Below are 20571 nucleotides of genomic sequence, written 5' to 3'. Positions count from 1 at the left end.
AGCTGTCACCACTGCCAGACACTTGGTGAACACCCTGGGGGCTGTGGTGAGACCAAAGGGCAGTGCCCGGAATTGAAAATGACTGGCTCTCAGCCGGAAGCATAAATGATTCCTGGAAGCCTTGTTTATCTTGATGTGATAACAGGCATCCTTGAGATCGATGGAGCACACCCAAACTCCTTTTTCCAGCAAGGGGAAAATGGATTGCAATGTGACCATTCGGAACTTGGACTTCTTTACAAAGCGATTTAAACGGCTGAGATCCAGAATGGGTCTCAAGTCCCCTGTTCTTTTTGGCACCAAAAATAATCTTGAGTAAGTTCCTAATCCGATCTGGTCTGCGGGGACTGGTTGGATGACTCCTTTTTCTAGCAGCTTTGAGACCTCTATTGCTGCCTGATCCCGTTGACTGGGTGGGATGTCCGAGATTTTCCTTGATGGTGGGGGGGGGACGGATAAAGGGAATGGTGTAACCTCTGGTGATGATACGAAGCACCCATCGATCCTGAGTGATGGACTCCCAGGCCTGAAGATGCTCCGAAAAATGACCCCCGACTGGCTCCGGAGACGCACAGTCGGGTAATCCCTCAGGGACGTTGGTAGGAGGAACCACAAAAGGACTCGCGGTCTCCTGTATTGCGGGGACCTCCACCGCCTCTAGGGCGACGCCTTACATTATAATTCCCCCCTCCTCTGCCCCTGGAGGGGGGGTCACTTTGATGGGCAGGGGAAGACTTTTGAGACTTTCTGAATCACATTTTCCCTCCCCTCTGAGCCTTGGGATAAGGTCTAGTAGGAAGCAAAAAACGGGACCCAACGGCAGACAACGTCTTACCCTCTTGCTCACATCTAGTGAGAGTGTCTTTCACTTTGGGTCCAGAAAGGGAGGACCCGTCGAATGGGGCATCCGTGAAAGAAGACTTGAAAGCCTCCGCAAAATGACACAAGTGCATCCAAGCTTGCCTCCTAAGGGCTACGCCCGAACTCGCTGCTCTACCCTCCCCCTCGGCTGCATAAGATATGAGCCTCATGGACGAGTTGACAATGGAAGAAAGGGTAGACAGCTGGGCGTTAACAGACTGGGCCAACGCCTCAGGCAAGTTACCCAACATGGTATCTCCCAACTCCTTTATGAGATCCCTTTGGAGCCACGTAAAATGACACAAGTAATTCAGCGATCGCAAGGTACAGGTCACTGAAGACAGGGTATGCTTCCCATACCTATCCATACTCCTAGACTCCTTATTAGGAGGATGGATGGAAGTAGAAGCCTCTGCCACGTCCTGCTGAGTGGCAGATGCCACCACCATAGCATCTACAGGTACTCCCTTGGTCAAAAATTCTTTTCCAGGAGGCACAGATAAGAACTTATTGGGGCGGCTAGGAACTGGCTCCACAGAGTCAGGGTGTCCCCACACCCTTCGACAAATAAGCTCCAATAATTCATCGAAGGGTGGAGGCAGAAGGCTGGGCTCTGAAGGCCTTGAGGAAGACTGACTCCTCCTCAGAAGGGTTTTTGGATGGCCAGTCGCCCCGCTGTCTCAAGATCTCCAGGATATCGGAGAACGAGACATCATCAGAGGATGACTTCGGGGACCCTTCTGCATTATCGAAGTCGGTGTCCAAGGTGACAGACTCATCTGGGGAGTCTACGTGCTTCCTCTTACACAACTTCTTCCTGGGAGGCTCCTCAGGCACAGACTCTGATGGGCCCTCAGAAAGCAGGGAACCACACATGGAGGTATCCTCAGGCCTAGGAGCCCTGCTGTCCAGAGATAGGGGGGCACCAGAAGCTCTAGTCGCAGCGTCTGGGGATGGAGTTGCCGATTCAGGTGAAGTCACTATGGACTTGGCCAGCGCACTCCTCATAGCCTCGAAGGCAGGTCCACCAGAATCTGATGAAAAACCCACCTCTGAGACCATGACCGGAGTCGGGGTACCCCTAGCTGAAGCACCAAGGGGGAGACTCGGAGCCGAAACCTGAAGCCTCGATGTATCCCCCTTGGGTTCGAATGAGGACACCTGAGTACCGAAACCTGTAGAAGGGATGGAAAAGGTTGGTGCCGAGGTCGGATCCGAAAGACTAGCAGGTGGTTTCGGAGCCGACCCAAGGACTTCACTCAATTCGGCAGACTCCGGCTCCGACGACACCAAGGTTGTCGGAGAAGGAAGAAACGGAACCGATATTGTGGCTGGCTCCGGAGCCAACTGGGCTGGAGCCGAAAATTATTTAGTTAACACTGGCGACTGGAGGAGCCTCTGGACCTCCCTATCCACATCTGAATCCGACAGCCTGGAGGACTTGGAGGAGACAAAAGGGGGTCGAGAAACCTTCTCAGTCGGAACCGAGACAAGACTGGGGGAACGGCTCAGAGTCGGCTCCAAAGGGATCGGAGCCGAAGCAGGCTCGAGAACCACCGCAACCTCCTATGGTGCCGACGACCGTGGAGTCGAAGAAGCCGACCCCGAAACAGACAAAACTTCCTGCGGCTCCGAGACCAGTGGAGCTGAGGAAGGAGACATAGCCTTAGACAACACCTCCTGTGTCTCCGAGACCAGTGGAGCCGTGGAAGGAGATATAGCTTTTGACCTTTTCTCAGGAGGCTCCGATGAACTAGCCGGAGCCGGAGACTTCTTTTTTGTCTTAGACCTGGATTTCTCTGAAGGGGGAGAAGACGCTAAAGTTTCCTCAAAGGAGGGTTTAATCAAACCCTTAAGGATAAGTTTATTTTTTCTCTCCTGTAAAACCCTGGAAGAGAAGGCATGACAAACACTGCAGGATTCCTGCAAGTGTATGGCACTGAGACAATAAACACAGATGGTGTGGCCATCAGTCAAAGACATTTTATACGCACATTTGGCGCATTTTTTAAAGCCAGATGGCTTATGTTCTTTTTGTTCCTTGCCAGACATAAGTAAACACGACCGCAGACACAGCAACACAAGGAGGGAGGGTGGAAAGGGCTCTAACTTAAACGCCCTAACACTAAAGACACAAGATAGGGCAAAGGCCCTCTAACTTAAGCAGGCCTAGCCCGCCAAACAGAAGGATTACCACACAAAACACAAGATAGGGCAAAGGCCCTCTAACGTAATAGGGCCTAGCCCGCCAAACAAAAGGATTACCACACAAAAAAGCGCACCCAGTCTCAAAAGGGAAACAACAGACAACGTAGCTATTAAAATAGCTTTTTTGGAAATAATCAAGCAGTAAAGAGGGTACTTAGCCACAGCCAAGTCGAGACCACGCCGTTACTCTAGGAGCGGCAAATGGGATCTGGTGGTTTGGGCGTGGTGCATCCTGGGATACAGGGTTAGCCCAGCCAATGAGAGAATTCGAGCTAGTTATAACGGCCGAGTCAGAGCCGAGAGCCCGTCCGTAATGAATGTAGGCGAGATAGGATCACATTACATCCACTGATATATGGGACCGTAGGCTCTGGAACCTGTCTGGAGTTAGGAAGACTTTCAATTGAAGGGTGTCCAGCCGTGCCCTGATAAAGTGCAAGATCTGCAATGGGTCCAAGAGGGACTTAGAAACATTGATAGTGATCCCTAGCCGGTCTGCAAGATGAAGGAAGGAGTCTCTGGCTATGCAAAGAAGGTGCTTGGTGGAAGCAGCGATGAGCCAATCTAGGTAAGGGAATACCTGAATTCCCTGAAGCCTCAGGTGAAACGCTACGACTGCCATTACCTTGGTAAATTCCCTGGGGGCTGTGGTGAGACTGAAGGGTAGGGCTCTGAACTGGAAATGATTGGCTCCCAGCTGGAAGCGATGGAATCTCCTGGAGCTTCTGCAAATCTTGACGTGGTAGTAAGGGTCCTGGAGGTCTATTGAGCACATCCAGTCGCATTCTCGAAGGTAAGGTAGAATGGAGTGTAGGGTGACCATCCGGAATTTCTGCTTGGCTACTGCCAGGTTCAAGGTTGACAGGTCCAAGATGGGCCTGAGGTCCCCAGTCTTTTTTTGGCACTAAAAAGAACCTGGGGTAAATGCCTGATCTGGACTGATCTGGGGGGACTGGTCCGATGGCTCATTTGTGAAGCAGCTTGGAAATCTCTAATGCTGCCGCCTCCTTTTGAGTGGGTGGGACACCTGGAGGCATTTTGGTTGAACAGGTGGGGTAACAAACGGGACGGTGTAGCCTCTGGATATTATTTGAAGCACCCAACGATCTGCAGTTATGGACTGCCAAGCCATTAGGTGCAATGATAACCTTCCCCCGACTGTCTCCAGAGTAGAAAAGTCAGGCAACCCCTCAGGGCTGCTGCGTGGGCCTGTCCGAGAAGGTTTCCCTAGACCCAAAGTTCCTCGGTCCCCCTCTGCCTCTGGGGCAGCGTCTGTCCTGTCCCCCTGTGCCTCTAGGGGATGAGTTGTCCTGAGAGTCCAGGGAAAACTGTGATTTTTTGGAACTACATCTTCTTTTGCCCTCTCTGATTCCTAGAAAAAGATCTTTGAGGGCTAGAGAAGTGGACTCCGATGGCAGACAAAGTCTTCCCGTCCTTTTCTCTCTGGACCAGTGTCACATACTGTCTTCCCAAAAAGGGAAGAACCATCGAAGGGAGCACTTGTGAAAGACGCCTTGAAGGGGTCCACGAATTGACACAGTCTGAGCCAAGTGTATCACCTTATTGCCACGCCGGTCCCAGCTGCCCTAGCCGCTCCTTCAGTAGCATGTGAAAGGAGGTGCATAGACGTGTTCTATACTGATTTTAGAGTAGACATTTTCGCGGAGAACAAATGTCTGTCCTCCAGCGACAAAGACTCTGGGGGTGACTCAGCAAACTCCGTGACTAGGTCTCGCTGCAGTCAAATAACGTGTGCCAAATAGTTCAGCACTCGGATGGAAAACGTCACTGAAGAAAACACTTGCTTCCCAAATCGATCCACCGGGTGAACTGAGGAACTCTCCTGTGCGAGATGCCTCTTGGCGGCTGCTGCAACCATCATAGCATCCACCGGGGATCCTTTGTACCAGGCCTGTCTGTCTGAGGATGGAGAGAGAATCCTGTCTGGGCATTTTGGTAATGGCTCTATGGTGTCAGGCACCTTCCATGCCCGCGTGGTGGTAAGATCCACTAAGGGATCTGCAGGAGGGGACACCCAGGACGTAGATGGACCCATGCCAAAAGCCTCCAGGAACACTGGCTCATCCGTAGAAGGTTTTGAGGCTGACCAACCTCCCCTCTGGCAGAGGATCTCCATGATATCTCCAAAGGAGACATCCTCAGGAGGTGACCTGGGGGAACCTTCTCCTTCATCTAAATCAGTGTCTTCTGTCAAGGACTCGGGGGAGTGCAGGTGCCTCCTTTTACACATTTGCATACGGGGACTCTCTTCAGTGGGACTCTTTGAAGAGGGCTCGTGAGCCACCGGGGGTTCCTCCAGGGGAACCGCCTGGAGATCCTCTGGCATGGGCTGTCCCTGGGACAAGCCGAAGGGAGTTAAAGAAAATTCTGGGAGAAATAATCAGCTTTCAGCAAAGAATATTACTTATGGGTGGGGAATGGAATTTGATTTGCAACAGTGAAGATATGTCTGGAGGGCCTAGAAAGGAAAATACAATAAATAAGAGTAGATGTTTAAAGAAATGTATGAAATATTCGGCATGGAAGATGTGAATTCAGTACTAGGCATTTGGAGTGAATTTATACATTATTCCCCTAGATATAAAAACTGGGCTAGGCTAGACATAATTTACACTTCACAGGAACATGTGCAATTAATTGAAGGTCTTGATACGTACCCAGTAACTATTTCAGATCATGCACCAATAATAACTAAAATAAAAATACAGGGTAATGAAATAAAAATAAGACACTGGTGTTTTCCCACCTATTTGTTGAAAAGAGAGAAATTTAAGGAATGGGTAGTAGAAATTATTCAGGAACTATTACAGAAGATAGAAACAACTTCTGAAAATATAGCTAGAGAGTGGGATAAAATTAAAATGGAATTTAAAAATAGGGTGGAAGCAAAAGAAAGGGAGATATGATTAGGAACATGAATTATTTAGAGGGACTGACAAATATTAAACTATTGCAAAATAGGGGGAATCTCGTAGAACAAAAGGAGCAACTACTGAATGCTAAACAGAAAATAAGGGACTACCTGGATAATATGTACAAGTTTAGAAAGATTGTTGTTAACAACTGTTTTTTGATAATAACTAACACTTTTAGTACAATGACTAAGACAACAGAAAGTAGAAAGGGCTGTTAAAATATCTCTCAACCTCTTAATGCAAGAGATCTGGACAAAGCCTGACAAAATGTGGGACAAAGGCACAAAAAATATGGACATATTTTCAGATACTGCTCTCATAAAATGAAAAAGTTGCTACAGTAACAGGATTTGTTTTAATATACATTTTCTGAAGGATTTGAAGTCTGAAACTGAAATGCATGTCATCATTTAGTAACTTCAATCCTCAGATCATCCCAGTGATTTGCCAGAAAACCACAACTGTTATGAGGAACAGACCAAAAATATGAGCCAAATATTTGGACAACTGAGAGGTATTGCTGTCAACAAGCTTAGGGAGCGTATTACAAGGAAGATAACTTGGGATCCTGTAGAAATATTTTGAAAATTCTATGAAATTCTGTATAAAGCAGAGAAATATGGAAGTCTGTATAAAACAGAAAAATATGGAAATCAAGAAAAGGTACAACTGGAAATATGTATGGAGGAATTAAATATGCCAAGGCTAGAGGAAGATGAGGTTCAATTACTAACAGGATAGGAGGAGATGAGATAAAAAAATGGTGATATATAACCAATCTAGAAGAAAGTCCCCAGGATTAGATGGTATTCCTGTGGAAGCTTTGAATCTAGGAGGGAAGAAACTGATGAAGATCTGGAAGGTTTTAACTGTATTTAAAGCGGAGGAGAAGTACCAACATCCTGGAAGAAAGCGGTAGCAGCTGTACTACCTAAACACGGCAAAGATCCATCAGATCCAGCTTCATACAGGCCCATTTCAATACTAAATCATGACTATAAAGTGTTTATGTCTATAATGGCTAAAAGAATGACAAAAATCGATAGATATGGATCAATGTGGTTTTCTGGAGGGAAGGCAAACATTTGATAACATAAACAGAACAGTGATGAGCCAGAGGAAAGCAGAATGTAAGAAGATACCACTGTTGCTGGTGGATCTTGATACACAGAAAGCATCTGACAGAGTAAGCTGAGATTTTATGAGCAGAGCAATGGAAGCACTGGCATTCCCTAAAAAAAATATAAGCTTGATTAAGAGGCTATATGAAGGATCGGGAGTGAAAATTAAAGTGGGTAGGGTCCTTTCTGATAATCTCTGCTTGAGCAGAGGAGCCAGGCAGGGGTGTCCTCTCTCCCCTTTGTTATTTGCATTATATTTAGAACCACTGGCAAAGAAAATACAGGGCTCAGAAATTCAAGGATATAACTGTTATGGTAGTTAAGAAATCTGGCTCTATTTGCAGATGACATTATTTTATACTTGACAAAACCAGAAAGGGCATTACACTGCTATGGAACATACTGAGACAGTTTCAAACCTTTTTGGGATATAAAATGAATGAAGCAAAACCCAAAGCAATAGTGGTTAATTATGTACCCACATACAAATTGGTTCAGCAATATCAATATTTATGATAAAATGAAGTATTTAGGAGTATGGATTAAAATTATATTGGTGTGGCAGCTAAGGATTTGTGAGAAGACACTAAAAAGATAATACAAAAACTGAGTAAATGGAAGCTCTGTTATATGGATATTGATAATAAGATACAATCAGTTAAAATGTTTTTAGTCTTATACATGTCAGGCATATTTTTATCAACTAGAGGAGAAGTGGGCAGCAATTAATAAAGACCTGAAGGATTTTATCTGGGAAGGGAAGGCAGCAAGAGTCAAGTGGGATAAGCTTATTCTTCCAATAGAACAGGGCGGACTGGGATTATCTGAGTTGAAGGAGTATTTCAGATCATCACAGTTAAGGCTCCTATACATAGCACAAGCAGAAACCTATAATTCAAAGTGGTAACAGATAAGGATGAAACAGGGGGAAGCTCAAGTAACAGGAAGAAACTGGGATTTTGGATGCAGACCTTTAAGGAGAACAACAATAATCATACAGAATGTTATATTCATAAAGTAGCAGGAGGTCTTCTAAGAACTAAGCCAACACGGGAATGGAAAAAGGAGATTCTGCCGCTAGGGATGACTGCAATTAGGAATACAGACAATAGGCAAAAGGGGCGGGAATATATTGAAGAAAACTGGCAAAGGAACCAAGGTACTGGGAACAAATAACTAGAAAGGGAAAGGTAACAGAATGGGAAGTTGAGAAGAACTTATTTGGACTTCAGGCTAAAGACTGCCTTCCATATCAAGGATTGGTATCAGACTATAGGCAAAGAGAAAGAAACAGGGAGGGTCCTAAACAAAAGACCAGCACTGGTAAAGTTTTTAGTAGAATCTAGAACAGAAGTTGCCATTACAAAAGGAATACTTAGTACAGCATATAAAATATTGCATAACTATAAGAATCAATAAGAGAAGGTTAGTAAAGACTGGAAAGAGGGATTAGATAAGCAATTCACAAAGAAACAATGGGGGGATATGATGTATGTTTCCCAAACATGCAACAAAATCTAGAAGGGATTTTTATACCCGAAGCAAATTTCAAAGAATATTTCTTCAGGTAGACAGCAAATTTTGGAGGTGTGACGGGGCAGAAAGTGGTAACTGAGAACATATATTCTGGGAGTGTAATGAGTTGGTAGACTTTATAAAGATTCCCTGCAGACTGTTCTGTCAGACATGCTGGGTAAGCAAGTTGGAGTGACTAGACATAGTAAGGCCCTGCTGAGTCTAATTATGATGGCTGCCAAAAAAGCAATTACTAGAAAATGGAAATCAAAGTCTAAACCAACTTTACTAGAAGTAGTGAAGACAGTAATAGAGTTAAAACAACCGGATCTCGGATCTTTAAAAAAGGGTAGGAGCACATTACATAGGAAAAAATGGTAACTGTGGGACCAAGACATGCAGAGGAAGAACGAGGTTTAAAAGAAGGCAGGATTTGAATGAGCTATGCAACGGCTGACTAACAATGACTGGATATATTAAAAGTGATGTATAATGTTTGCAGCTACAGTTGTGTTGGCACAGTTTGTAATGTATAATGTTTGCAAGTGCGATTGTGTCGCTATGGCTTATCGTCATTTATATAAATGTAACATGGCCTATATCATACACATTAATTTAATAAAAATGTTTCTTATTAAGAAAAAAAACCATCTACAATAAATCTTGTTGCACCCTACTGCCTTGTGCACCATTAGCTATGGGAATTATTTATGAAGACCAAAATACTTAGTTATGACTTTTTACTGGGTAGAATTAATAAACTTCCTTTCCACATCTTAGTGAACACTCAAGTATTCACTGAACAACTATGCTATTATTGTCCTTTTCTGCCTACCCCCACCCATTTTATTTGGCTTTACTATCAACACTTTGTCATTCTTTGCTCTTGTAAGTTTCCATGCAAGGCTTTACCTTTTTTCTTCACTAAACTTGCAACTCTTTTTTCAGACAGGGTTTTCACTTTTACTTCACTGCCTGTTCCATTTCCTCCTGCTTTTGTTGCTAATACTCACTACTTATCTCCTCCTCTTCCACTTCTGTACACTACCCAATTGTGTATACATTTCTCTTAATCTTTGGTACCACATCATCGGAGAATCATAGTAATTATTTTTATTCTCTGATTGTTATATTCTTTTTCACACAAAAGCATTTTGTTTCTTTAATTGCAGTCTTGATATTACCATGCTGTTCTTCCCCAATATTTTGATGCCCATTTGTTACAGATGCTCCTAAGCACTGGCACATTTTGCTAAAGTCTGTCTTCTGACTATTGATCAGATAACCCAAGTATGACTAATGGTTTGGGTACCTGAGACTGGAAGAGGAGAACGCACACAGCTACAATGCCTTGGAGGAGGGGACTCACTAAACCACTGCCTAGTGGCAGCTCTCATCAAGTGCACACAGTTATTCACATGCAGGGGGATGGGAATGAGTTTCCTTAGTGATTCAAGTAGACCACTTCCTCCACCCAGGGGCAGGGTTAGGGACATGCACAAAAAAACCACACTCTTGTTTCACAGGTATTAATGACAACACAAACATCCTGACGGCTGCCTAAATGATGACCCTTTCAGATATCTCTCATCCTATGGAACTGAGGACTCCCCACTACAATGAAACAAATGAGCTAGAGTATTGATAGACAGACAGACTTAATGGCTGGCAGGCAGAAGTGAAGAAAGCACCTAAAAGAAAAAAAAAAGATGCCTGAAGCTTTCCGTTTATCTTTTCTGCGGCTGAATGATAAATGAAGAAAGAAAAAAACAAAATTAGTGGAAAATACAGTAACAGGCTGATGAAAGAAATCTTCAAAGAGCTGTCTATCATCCAACAAATGATCAAAACAACAAAACAGACAAAAATAGTACATGAAGAAGTGAACAAATTTGTACAATATGTTCAACAGAATGCAAAAAGGGCAACATTTTTTTTTACCTATTAAGAGCCAATGAATCCTTAAGTAGTTGAATTTATCCCCATCTTTCATTCCTCCTGGTGAGAGTTTCACATCGGTACTAGGTGTAATAAAACACTCGCCATCATCTTCAATTGTTACCCCATCTGTTTTAGGGCCCTCCAGTAATGGAAAATCTCTACCTCGAGGCTGTAATAAAAAAAATAGAGCTTCAGAAGGTGCAGATGCTAACTTTATTTAAAAATGTACACATTTTAACACTACCTGTTCATTCTGACTGGAACCCACAGCGGAACCCACAGCAGGTAACAATCACACAACCCAAAAAAAATTTCTCTTTCCAACGTAAAATATAGCTCTTTGCAAATAGACGTCACACTCCCATTTCAGGAAACACTATGCCACCACATCTATCATCCCAACCAAACAACATGCCATTCAATTTTCTAGACAACTGAAAAATTATTCAGTTAAATTTCTGAGAGCACAGGAAGGTGATGTCATACGGTCTGCAGAGGCCATCAGACTGCTGCAGCTAGTCCTATGCATCCACTCCTCTTTGTATCCTGCCCTCTTCCTTCTTCAGTTTGTCCCAATCACCTACGATCCCATCTGTTTTCTTACACTTTACATTTCCCCACAGCAGTATCATCTCTAGTCTACAACTTCCCCAAGAAATGTTACTTTCTATGAGACTTTCTTAACAATTCAGCCCCCTTCATCCATATCAACATTATGGTAGCTCTCCTTACTATACTACCTGCCAACCCCATCTCCTCTTCTCTGGATAACAAGAGATGGAAGCGCTATTTCTGATGTGGTCTTAAAAGTATTTTGTACAATGGAAGGATGAATTGAACATCTACTGAGTCCATTTCCTTGGCTAGGCATCCCAATAACAAATCAGCCCTAGTCACATTCCCTTCTCTGAGTAATTCACTCTGGGACAAGTGTAATCCCAGATCATTTTCTTCCTGTCACCCTATTTCTCTATCCAGCCTGTATGGTCCCTCTAGATAGCCCCCTCAAAATCTCTCTCATCATTCCACTCAGTCCTTCTTCCAAGCCATGCAAATATTGTTCCACACAATCACTCTCATTAGCTGATTAAACATACAATACCACTCCAGTTCTATCTTGTTTTTCTTTTTACTCTCTCCTTCCATCACTGACAGCTGTCTCAGTGCCTTACACCCTCCTCTCTGGGTCTACTGGCACTCCAGTCACCACTGCTCCAATGACTGAATATCAGCCAGGGCAATTGAGGATCTTTCTTGACGGTTGATGCCCTCTCCTCCCCCTTGCCTTGTGCTGCCCTCAGTTATATCCGAGTGCTAGACATGAAGTGGAGATATCAAGCTTATTTCCTTGCCTCTGCCATAGTTCAACCAAGTCTCCATCTTCTTCTTCCTTTGAACCACACCTCTCAACAGAGATGTTCCCAGGGAATCATTACAGAAGATGGCCACGGGACCAGCCGTTCCTCCCAGCTGCTCCATCAGTCACCCAAGTTGCTAAATGAAATCAGATCAGCTGGGGTGTAGTTAGGACTTCATCTACTCCATGGAGCAGCTCTCAAGCCCAATCTTAATACCCGTGGACCTTTTCTAGATATAACTTGGGAAATCTGAATAAAAATATCTAACCGTATAAACAACTTAACCAGAAACTGTAACCATACTCAAAGCAATTATGTCAAAGCATCCATCCATATGAATATGTACAGGTTAAATAAATAAACAGATGTTTGCTGTCCAGGACAGGATCTCTGCCTTATTTATGACACCAATCAGGATAGACTCCAGGTCCCCTGCAGCCCTGAAAAAAGATAAACTGGGAATAAGACAATGGACAACTATCTGCCATATCACTACAGTAAACTTAATAAAAAACAAACACAAATAACTGTGTACACTGGAACAGCTGAAAGGATTTTTCTTTAAACAGCTCTGAACAGACAGCACTGATAGCTTCAAAAGATTTAATACAGTAATATACATTAAACTATACAGAAGTCAATGAAAATGAACAAGGTTTTTGAACTAGAGCAACATTTACAGCTTGGATTAGTAAAATGCAAGAAAAAAAGAGAAATGAAAAAAATATGTTAGGTGGTTAAGCTGCTGCCCTGTTCAGAAACTTTGCAACACAACAGTTGAAATTAACTGGGTGACTTGTAATAGGGTTTGAATTTTGACAGGACAAAAGCAGGCTACAACAATGATCAAAGTTAAGAAGAAGCAAAGACAAAACAAAAAATTTAGAAGATGCAGCTGTAAGTTCAGGAAGGCCACAGTCAATGCTAGTTAAAAGAACTCACTATTAATACACCAGCTTCCCTTCATTAGTTAGGAAACTGATTAAAAAGCCATACTTGAAGAATTCTCTGATGAGAAAATGTTAGAAAACACTAGCCAAAGTAAAAGATACAAAGGAATTTTTCAAATGCAGTAGCTGATGAAGGGGTAGCATTTCAGTTAATAGACACCAAATGACTTTGATTTTAGTGAAGAAGGCCATTAGAATTTTGTTCATAAGCTAGTTATGTGAAACTGATTAATCTGAGCTTAGACGACTTGTTTTAAGAGTGGCAGGAAAAACATAAATCCTGAAGATACCAGGTCATAAAGCCTGGAGTTCAGGGTGATCACCACAATTATAAAAATAACAGAAACAGAGTTGAGGCTAAGGACTAATCCCTTGCGGAGCAACAACATTGACTAATACCCTAAAATCTAATAACAAATCTGGGGACTGCCTATTTACTAACTCGATTGGAATCCAGTGGAACAAACTTCCAAGAGAACTAACATCCCTGACATCCACTCCTCTTTTCAAACAATAACTTAAAACCTTCCTAAAATCACAATGGCTATGTCCATGCTCAAATCCTGACAGACACTGTCTCCCTTTTGTTTCTCATTTTAAGTCTATTGGTACTGGATTCCTCTTGCTTTGATTATTTCCCTTTTTTAGATTCCTCTTGCTTTGATTATTTCCCTTTTTTAACTATTCCTAAAGAATTTTTGTTTAGCTATGTAATAACTCTCTGTGTTATGTTATTCTCTATGACTGTACTTGTATAAAATATGTATATTAATTATGTTTAAAGTTTAAGTTGAGTCTTAATAGTCAAAAATCCTTTTTAACTATGTTTTCAAAATTTCATTACTGTATTTGGAGTTTTTCTCCCCGGGCCTCTGCTGAAAATGGACATATATCCAGTCGGACTTTCCAGGTCAACAAATGTAAAATAAATAAAATAATATAGATGAAGAGTAGAAAGAATTAACTAGGATCCTAAAGGATATTTTATGGAACAAAATATATGACTTTCAGCTGCTGACAATCCAAGAAATAACATAGTCATCAATACAGAGTTTGGGAAGCATGTGTTGAAGACAGAGAGAGGAAGATAATCAATGCTCCTAGGTCAACAAAAACACAGCTGCAGGGAATTCTTTACTCATGTTACCATAAAAACGGCTGCTGACAGCTAACATAAATCAAAGTACAATGATCTGCTCAAACTGCATACTGACTATCACAAAATATTAAACATTTGGTTAGACAATTTTGGAGTTCAGTGATGAAAACTTTTTCATGTTCTGATAATGGGAAAGTACACTGATGTATTATAATCAAGTAACAAGTTTATCAGTGCTAGACTCACTGACGGGATCACAGCTGCAGTCTTCAAAACAAACTGAAGTGTGTATGTGAAAGAGAGCTTGAATAATTGAAAATGTGGAGTTAATGGTATGGAAACAGAGGAGTTGCATACTTTCAAAAAGTTAAGAAACTTACTCACTTCCTTATAAGGAATGACAGGAGGATCAAAAATGGGGATAGGCCAATGGGCAGATAAATTAATAAGTTAACAAGTGGATGAAAATTAAACTGGAACAAGACAGTGCTTGAGTGAAAGAGGGTGAAAGAGCAAGTGTTTTAAAATACTCAGCAAGGTCAAAACAAATAAGCCTCAAAAATGGACAAAAGTTAGTTTGCCCTTTTGTCCTTAATAGATCTCTTCAGAACTAAAGTTGAGGTAAAACTAAAACTTAAATATAATATAGCAACTGTCATGTAACACAAACCATGCAACAATAAAGTTACTATTTACAGCTATAACAGAAAAAACACACTACATATCAAAAATATGCAATAAAATATTAATAAAAGCATTGAATATGTTATTTTAAGGGGCACAGGGTTTTATTATACTTTAATACTCGAAGAATAATGTAATCCAGGCAGATTACTGGGATCCAGCTTAATCTGCTAGAATACCTCTGAGTTCCAAATCATTATCGACATTATCTCCTCTTAATTTTAAAGTGAAGTCTGAAGAAATATATATGATAAACAGCCTGCTTTTTTTCAATAAACTATTAATATAATTGAAGTATTCCTCCTCCTTTTATTTTCCACACTTTCACAATGACCAGTGTTATGGTGTCAAAAGACTACCATTTCCTACATCTGTACTTCATGGAACAGATCACATAGGAATCAGCGCTGGGATGCTTAGTAAGGACGTCTTCCCACGGGATGGTGTCCTGCAAAGTTCACTGGCCTTTTTGGGGCTGGCAAGAAGGAATCAGCGTATCTCGAAACTGGTCAGATGTCATTCCTAATGACTGGTTCCAAGTGAGTGACCCAGGGCTCCTCGGCCTTCCTCCCTGAAAGCTCCACCCATTGCTTCTAAGTGGAGGAAGTGGTAGGAGGTCAAAAGCCATTCTAAATTATTCTGCAACCTAAAAAAATCTCCAAACAAGGTCATCCAGATGACAGATGAAGATGTGAAGTGAATTCAGGGCCTCTGAAATCCAACAGGTTCGGGGTGGGGGTGAGGCTGTTGTTCCATGATCCTTGCTACCTGTGGGAATGAGCTTGTACTTGGGTCAATATGGAAAAAAACAGCACTACACTACTAAGAATATGGGCTGCATCAAGTGCTAGCCAAAAGAAATGTTTTGCAGGGAAAGGCTTGACCCAGGTCCGATTCATGATTCAAACAGAACCCCATAATGGCCATTTGGCATATATGATACAAGTGTCCAAAAAGATGTTAAAGATCTGTTTGATGTTCAAGCTATGAGAAGTCATAGCAAAGAATAACCTGATGGAACGTTTATGACTGGGGCCTGCTAGTCAGAGTGGGTTTACGGACTTACCCCAGAAAGGGAGTCCATCGGTCCCAAACACTCCTTTACTGTGACAAAATGACTCAAGAGACTACTCTCCATAGTGATGTTGAACAGCTATGGGCTGCAGCCAATCATTCAGAGAACGATGCTACAAGAACCTTGATATAAATTCCTCCATGCTAGAAACTGAGGGTATGTTTCTCCTGATCTCTAGGGTTTAGTATGTAGCTTCATACCAGGAGGTTAAGACAGTACAGTTGTGTATACTTACCATAAATGTAGATGTTCGAGTGTATTCACTGTTGCAGTCATTACATTTGGGTTATCTGCTCGCAGTAGCCCTCAGTCAGCTAGATTATCAAAGTCTTGGGTCCTGCGTCGGTTGCTGTCTCGTCTTCCGTGACGTCAGGTAGTCAGGGGTATAAAGCATGCAGCCGACGCCATTACATCAGTTTTTCTTGCCCCAGATGTCCCCATAATGGGAAGCAATTATATACAAGGTTACACCCCCAACAAAAAGCAAACACACCAAAAAGCTTTAAGCATAGTAAATCAGAATACAGGTATAGTCAATAGAAGTCAGGGGGCTGGAGGGAGGGCAACCAGAACTGCAACAGTGAATATACTCGAACATCTACATTTATGGTAAGTGTACACAACTGTACTATGTTCTTCGTGTTTCACTGTTGCAGTAATCGCATTTGGGTAGATTCCCAACGCTAAGGATGGGAGGAGGAATTTAGACAGCATTAGGACCAGCTATAAGTCCCTGCAAGACTGCAGTGGCAAAGCCAGCTCTGGATTTAGAGAAAATTGGCAAATGGTAATGCCTGGTGAAAGTATGCACAGAACTCCAGGTAGCAGCTTCTAGGATGTCCCTGGTAGGGACACCTCTGAGAAAGGCTGCAGAGGTAGATGCAACCCTGGTTGAATGGGGTCTAATACCCTGTGTGATAGGTTTCCACGGTGCTTATAGCAGAAATGAATGCAATAGCCTATCCATTTAGAAATGGTTTGCTTTGAAATAGCCTTCCCCTCTGCCCTTGCAACAAATGCCACAAGCAGTTGTTCAGATTTCCTTTGAGGTTTAGTCCTATCCAAGTAAAATCTAAGTTGTCTGCACACATCTAAGGAGTGCAGTATCCATTCCCCTTTGTTCTGTGGATTGGAAAAGAAGGTTGGCAAATGAATGGATTCATTAAGAGCCACACTGGATACCACCTTGGGCATGAAGGAGGGATTGGTCCTGAGGGACACCCTGTCCGACTGAAAGATGATGAAAGGCTCCACTGCCACAAGGGTATGTAATTCAGATACCCTTCTTGCTGAAGTGATTGCTAAAAGGAAGGCGGTTTTCCAAGAAAGGAAATTCAAGTCTGCACTTGCAGCTGGCTCAAAAGGTGGAAGAGTGAGTTTTTTCCAATACAAAGTTAAGGTCCCAGGCTGGAGTTGGGGCTCTCTTGGGTGGTCTTAGTTTCTGCCCCCCCTGAGGAACTGCTTGTGCAGTGGATGAGAGAAGATGGGTGGCTCTGTGTTGTAATGAGCTGAAATGGCTGAGGCATGAATTTTGATGGAGGAAAAAGAAAGGCCCTTGTGAAGCATCTCTGTTAAGTATTAAAGAATCTGAGGTAAATTGGGTGCTGCTATGCCCATCCCTTGAGTTTGGTTCCAGGCACAGAATCTTTTCCATTTTTAAGCATAGGATTTCCTAGTACTAGGCCTCCTTGCCTCCAAAATGACATCCAGAACTTGTTTACTGAGGGATGGTAATGGAGAGATTAGGTAATTAGCCAGGCTGCCAGGTTCAGGGTTTGAAGCTGAGGGTGCAGAATCTGGCTCTCCTGCTGTGACAGCAGGGTAGGGGTCTGAGGCAGGTGCCATGGAGCCAGCAGTGGCACTGCGCAAGAGGGTGTACCAGTGTTGGTGTGGCCAGTCTGGTGCAATCAGTATAGTCCTTGGTTTGTCCTGTTTGATCTTTAGTAGTACTTTGAAGAGGAGAGGCAGAGGAGGAAAGGCAAAAACTGATAGATTTTTCCAGCTGAAGGACAGCGCATCCACTTTCCAAGCTTGTTTGTGGGGAGTCCTTGTGCAGAATTTGTCCAATTGGTAGTTCTGGGGGGAGGCAAACGGGTCAATATCTGGGCTCCCCCATTTGTTTATCGACATGTTGAAAGTCCTGGGTTCCAGTTTCCACTCGTGTGGGTCCATGAGATTTCTGCTTAGTTCGTCTGCCAGTGTATTTAGTTTTCCTGGCAAGAATTGAGCCTGTAGATGCATTTGGTAGCTCAAGGCTGTGTTCCACAGAGCCCTGGCTAGTCTGCAGAGGGGATAAGAATGGGTACCTTCCCCTGCTTGTTTATATACCACATAACAGTGGTGTTGTCCGCCTTTACCATTAATTGTCCTGGAAGAATGTGGTCCTTGAAGGCTGTCAGAGCATTCTGTACAGCTAACATTTCTTTTTGATTTATATTCAGGTGCATTTGACTTGGGTTCCATTTGCCCTGAATGCACTTCCCTGCCAATTGAGCCCCCTCATGCATAGTCTGATGCATCTGCTGTTAGGGTTTGGGCGGCAGGGGGTAGAGTAAATGACGGTCCCTTGTTTTGGTGGCAGGCCTCTGCCCACCAAAGAAACTCTAACTGTAGGCAAGGCATGATAGGAATCATTGCTTCTAGATCCTGAGAATGTTGACACTATAGGCTTTTTAGATACCATTGTAGTTTCCTCATATGCAGTCTTGCATATGGAATTAGTAGAATGCAGGAGGCCATAAACCACAAGGCTTGCAGTACTTGCCTTGCAGATAGCAGGATTTTTGTGGCCATTAGTTTGAAGTAAGTTGTCAAATGAATTTGTTTCTCTGGCGTGAGGATAGCCATCTGGGAAGTTGTGTTCAAGCTTGCTCCCAGGAATATAATTTGTTGGTAGGGTACCAGATGTGATTTCTTTTCGTTTATGGTATACCCCAGACAAGTTAGCACCTTTTGATGATTCAAAAGTATGTCCTGGCTTTCTGCCTGAATTAGACTATTGTCCAGATATGGATATATTTGAATATTTCTTTTCCTGCAAACAGCAATGACTGGAGCTAGGCACTTTGTGAATACCCTGGGCGCAGTAGATAAGCCAAAGCGCAGTGCAGAGAACTGATAGTGTCTGTAGCCTGCTTTGAAGTGTAGGTATCTTCTAAAAGATTCCCTGATTGGGATGTGCAGGTAGGCTTCCTTTAAATCCAGTGTTGCCAAGCAGGCATCCTTGCCTGAACGGAAGCATCTGGTGAAGAGTTAGCATCTTGAAATTTGGAATCACCAAAAAGGTGTTTAAGATGGAATGGTCCAGGACAGGACGCCATGAGTTATCTTTTCTGGGTACCAGGACAAGTCTTGAGTAGAAACCTTGTCCCTTTTCTTCTTCTGGTACAGCGTGAATAGCCTTTATGCTTAAGAGAGAAAGTACTTGCTTTTGAGCATCTGCCCACTGATTTGGGGGTAGATCTGGCCAACCGTTTGGTGTTGGTAACGTGTGGAAGTGAAATCTGTATCCTTGGGAAACTATATTTAAAACCCATTTGTCCTGGGTAATTAGTTCCCAGTTTTTGGCCTGCAGAGCAATCTTTCCCCCTAAAGGAGCAGTCAGTTGAGAAGTGCTTGGAAGTTTTAAAGCTAAGTCATTGAGACAGCTTACCATGGGGGGGGTCTTACTACTCCCGGATTTGGAAGTGGGAGCCCCCCACTGCTTAGTCCTGTGCGTACCCTGGGACTGAAGTCTGGGTGTTCTGCTGGTTCTGGGTTTGGACTGAGAAGGCCTGAAAGAGGCAGGAAAGGACCAATTCTTAGAGGGCAAATGCCTACTAAATCTTGGAGGCTGTACTTGTAGGAAATCTTTAATAGTTTGCATTGATTTAGCTTTTTCCTCTATCTTTTTAAGAACTTCTTCTGCTTTGTTGCCAAACAGGTGGTCCTGATTTAAGGGAGCATCCAGCAATTTAGCTTTAACATGATCTGGCAAATATTGTTCCTTAAGCCAAGCATGCCTTCTAAGTACAGACCCAGTGACAGCAGCCCTGCAAGATGCCTCTAGTGAATCAAAACCACATTGCAAAGTATGTTTACCAGTCTGTTCACCTGTTCAGCAGAATGCATTAAATCCTGTAAATCCTTATTTTCAGCACAGTCAGGAATCATCATTTTCTGTTTAAGCAATCCAATAATATGCTGCTGATACTTATATGAAACTGGCAGTTTAAGGCCCTAATGGCCAAGGTTGCAGAAGTGTAAACATTCTTACCCCATCTATCCAGCGCCCTGGAGTCTCTATCAGAGGGGGGTAGGATTTTTAGCAGTAATAGCCTTAATGCCCTTGAGTCCCTGTGAAATGGTCTCAGGATCCGCAGTAGGATTTTTAAAAAGGAACTTGTGAGAGTCAGGAACCCTGTAATATCTATCAGGTTTTCTGGGAGCAGGAGGTAAAGAGTCAGTGGCCAAGCTAGATTCCGAAAAGGCATCATCAACGATGTCTAGTACAGGAGGGATAGCTAAAGGACTGTGTTGGGGCAGGAGTAAGAAATTCCTGAGCCTCTTTTTAGAATCAAAGTAATCCTGGCTTTCCCATCGTATGCAGGGTTTCACCAAAAGAGAAATCCACTGGTGGGGGGGGGGGGGATAGATTCCTCTGCATCAGAATCCTCATAGGTAAATAAGGGTAAATCCTGGTCATCAGAGGAAACAGAAATTTCAGAATCCTGGTCAGAAGTATTATAAGCAAATTCAGCCCTAGGTCTCTTAGAGGAGTAAGGTTGGCTTCCCCTGATTAAATTAATAAGGTCTTCAACCATTCTTATTATTTGTTTTTTAGG

General features: G+C 43.0%; 1 protein-coding gene across 1 annotated transcript in view; it reads right to left on the bottom strand.

Annotated features, from left to right (window-relative positions):
- ERN1 (endoplasmic reticulum to nucleus signaling 1) overlaps positions 1 to 20571 on the bottom strand; it is a 1214209-nt gene that overhangs the window by 396796 nt on the left and 796842 nt on the right. The window contains exon 10 of the mRNA XM_044070452.1: positions 10583 to 10751. Coding sequence (XP_043926387.1) covers positions 10583 to 10751 — 169 coding nt within the window. The remainder of the gene's footprint in view (positions 1 to 10582; positions 10752 to 20571) is intronic.

The sequence above is a fragment of the Protopterus annectens genome, chromosome 4.part1, assembly GCF_019279795.1.
Source record: "Protopterus annectens isolate FY-2018-M chromosome 4.part1, PAN1.0, whole genome shotgun sequence".
In the NCBI taxonomy this organism is placed as follows: Eukaryota; Metazoa; Chordata; order Ceratodontiformes; family Protopteridae; genus Protopterus; species Protopterus annectens.
The sequence above is the reverse complement of the archived record's forward strand: the minus strand, read 5'-3'. Positions and strand labels throughout refer to the sequence as shown.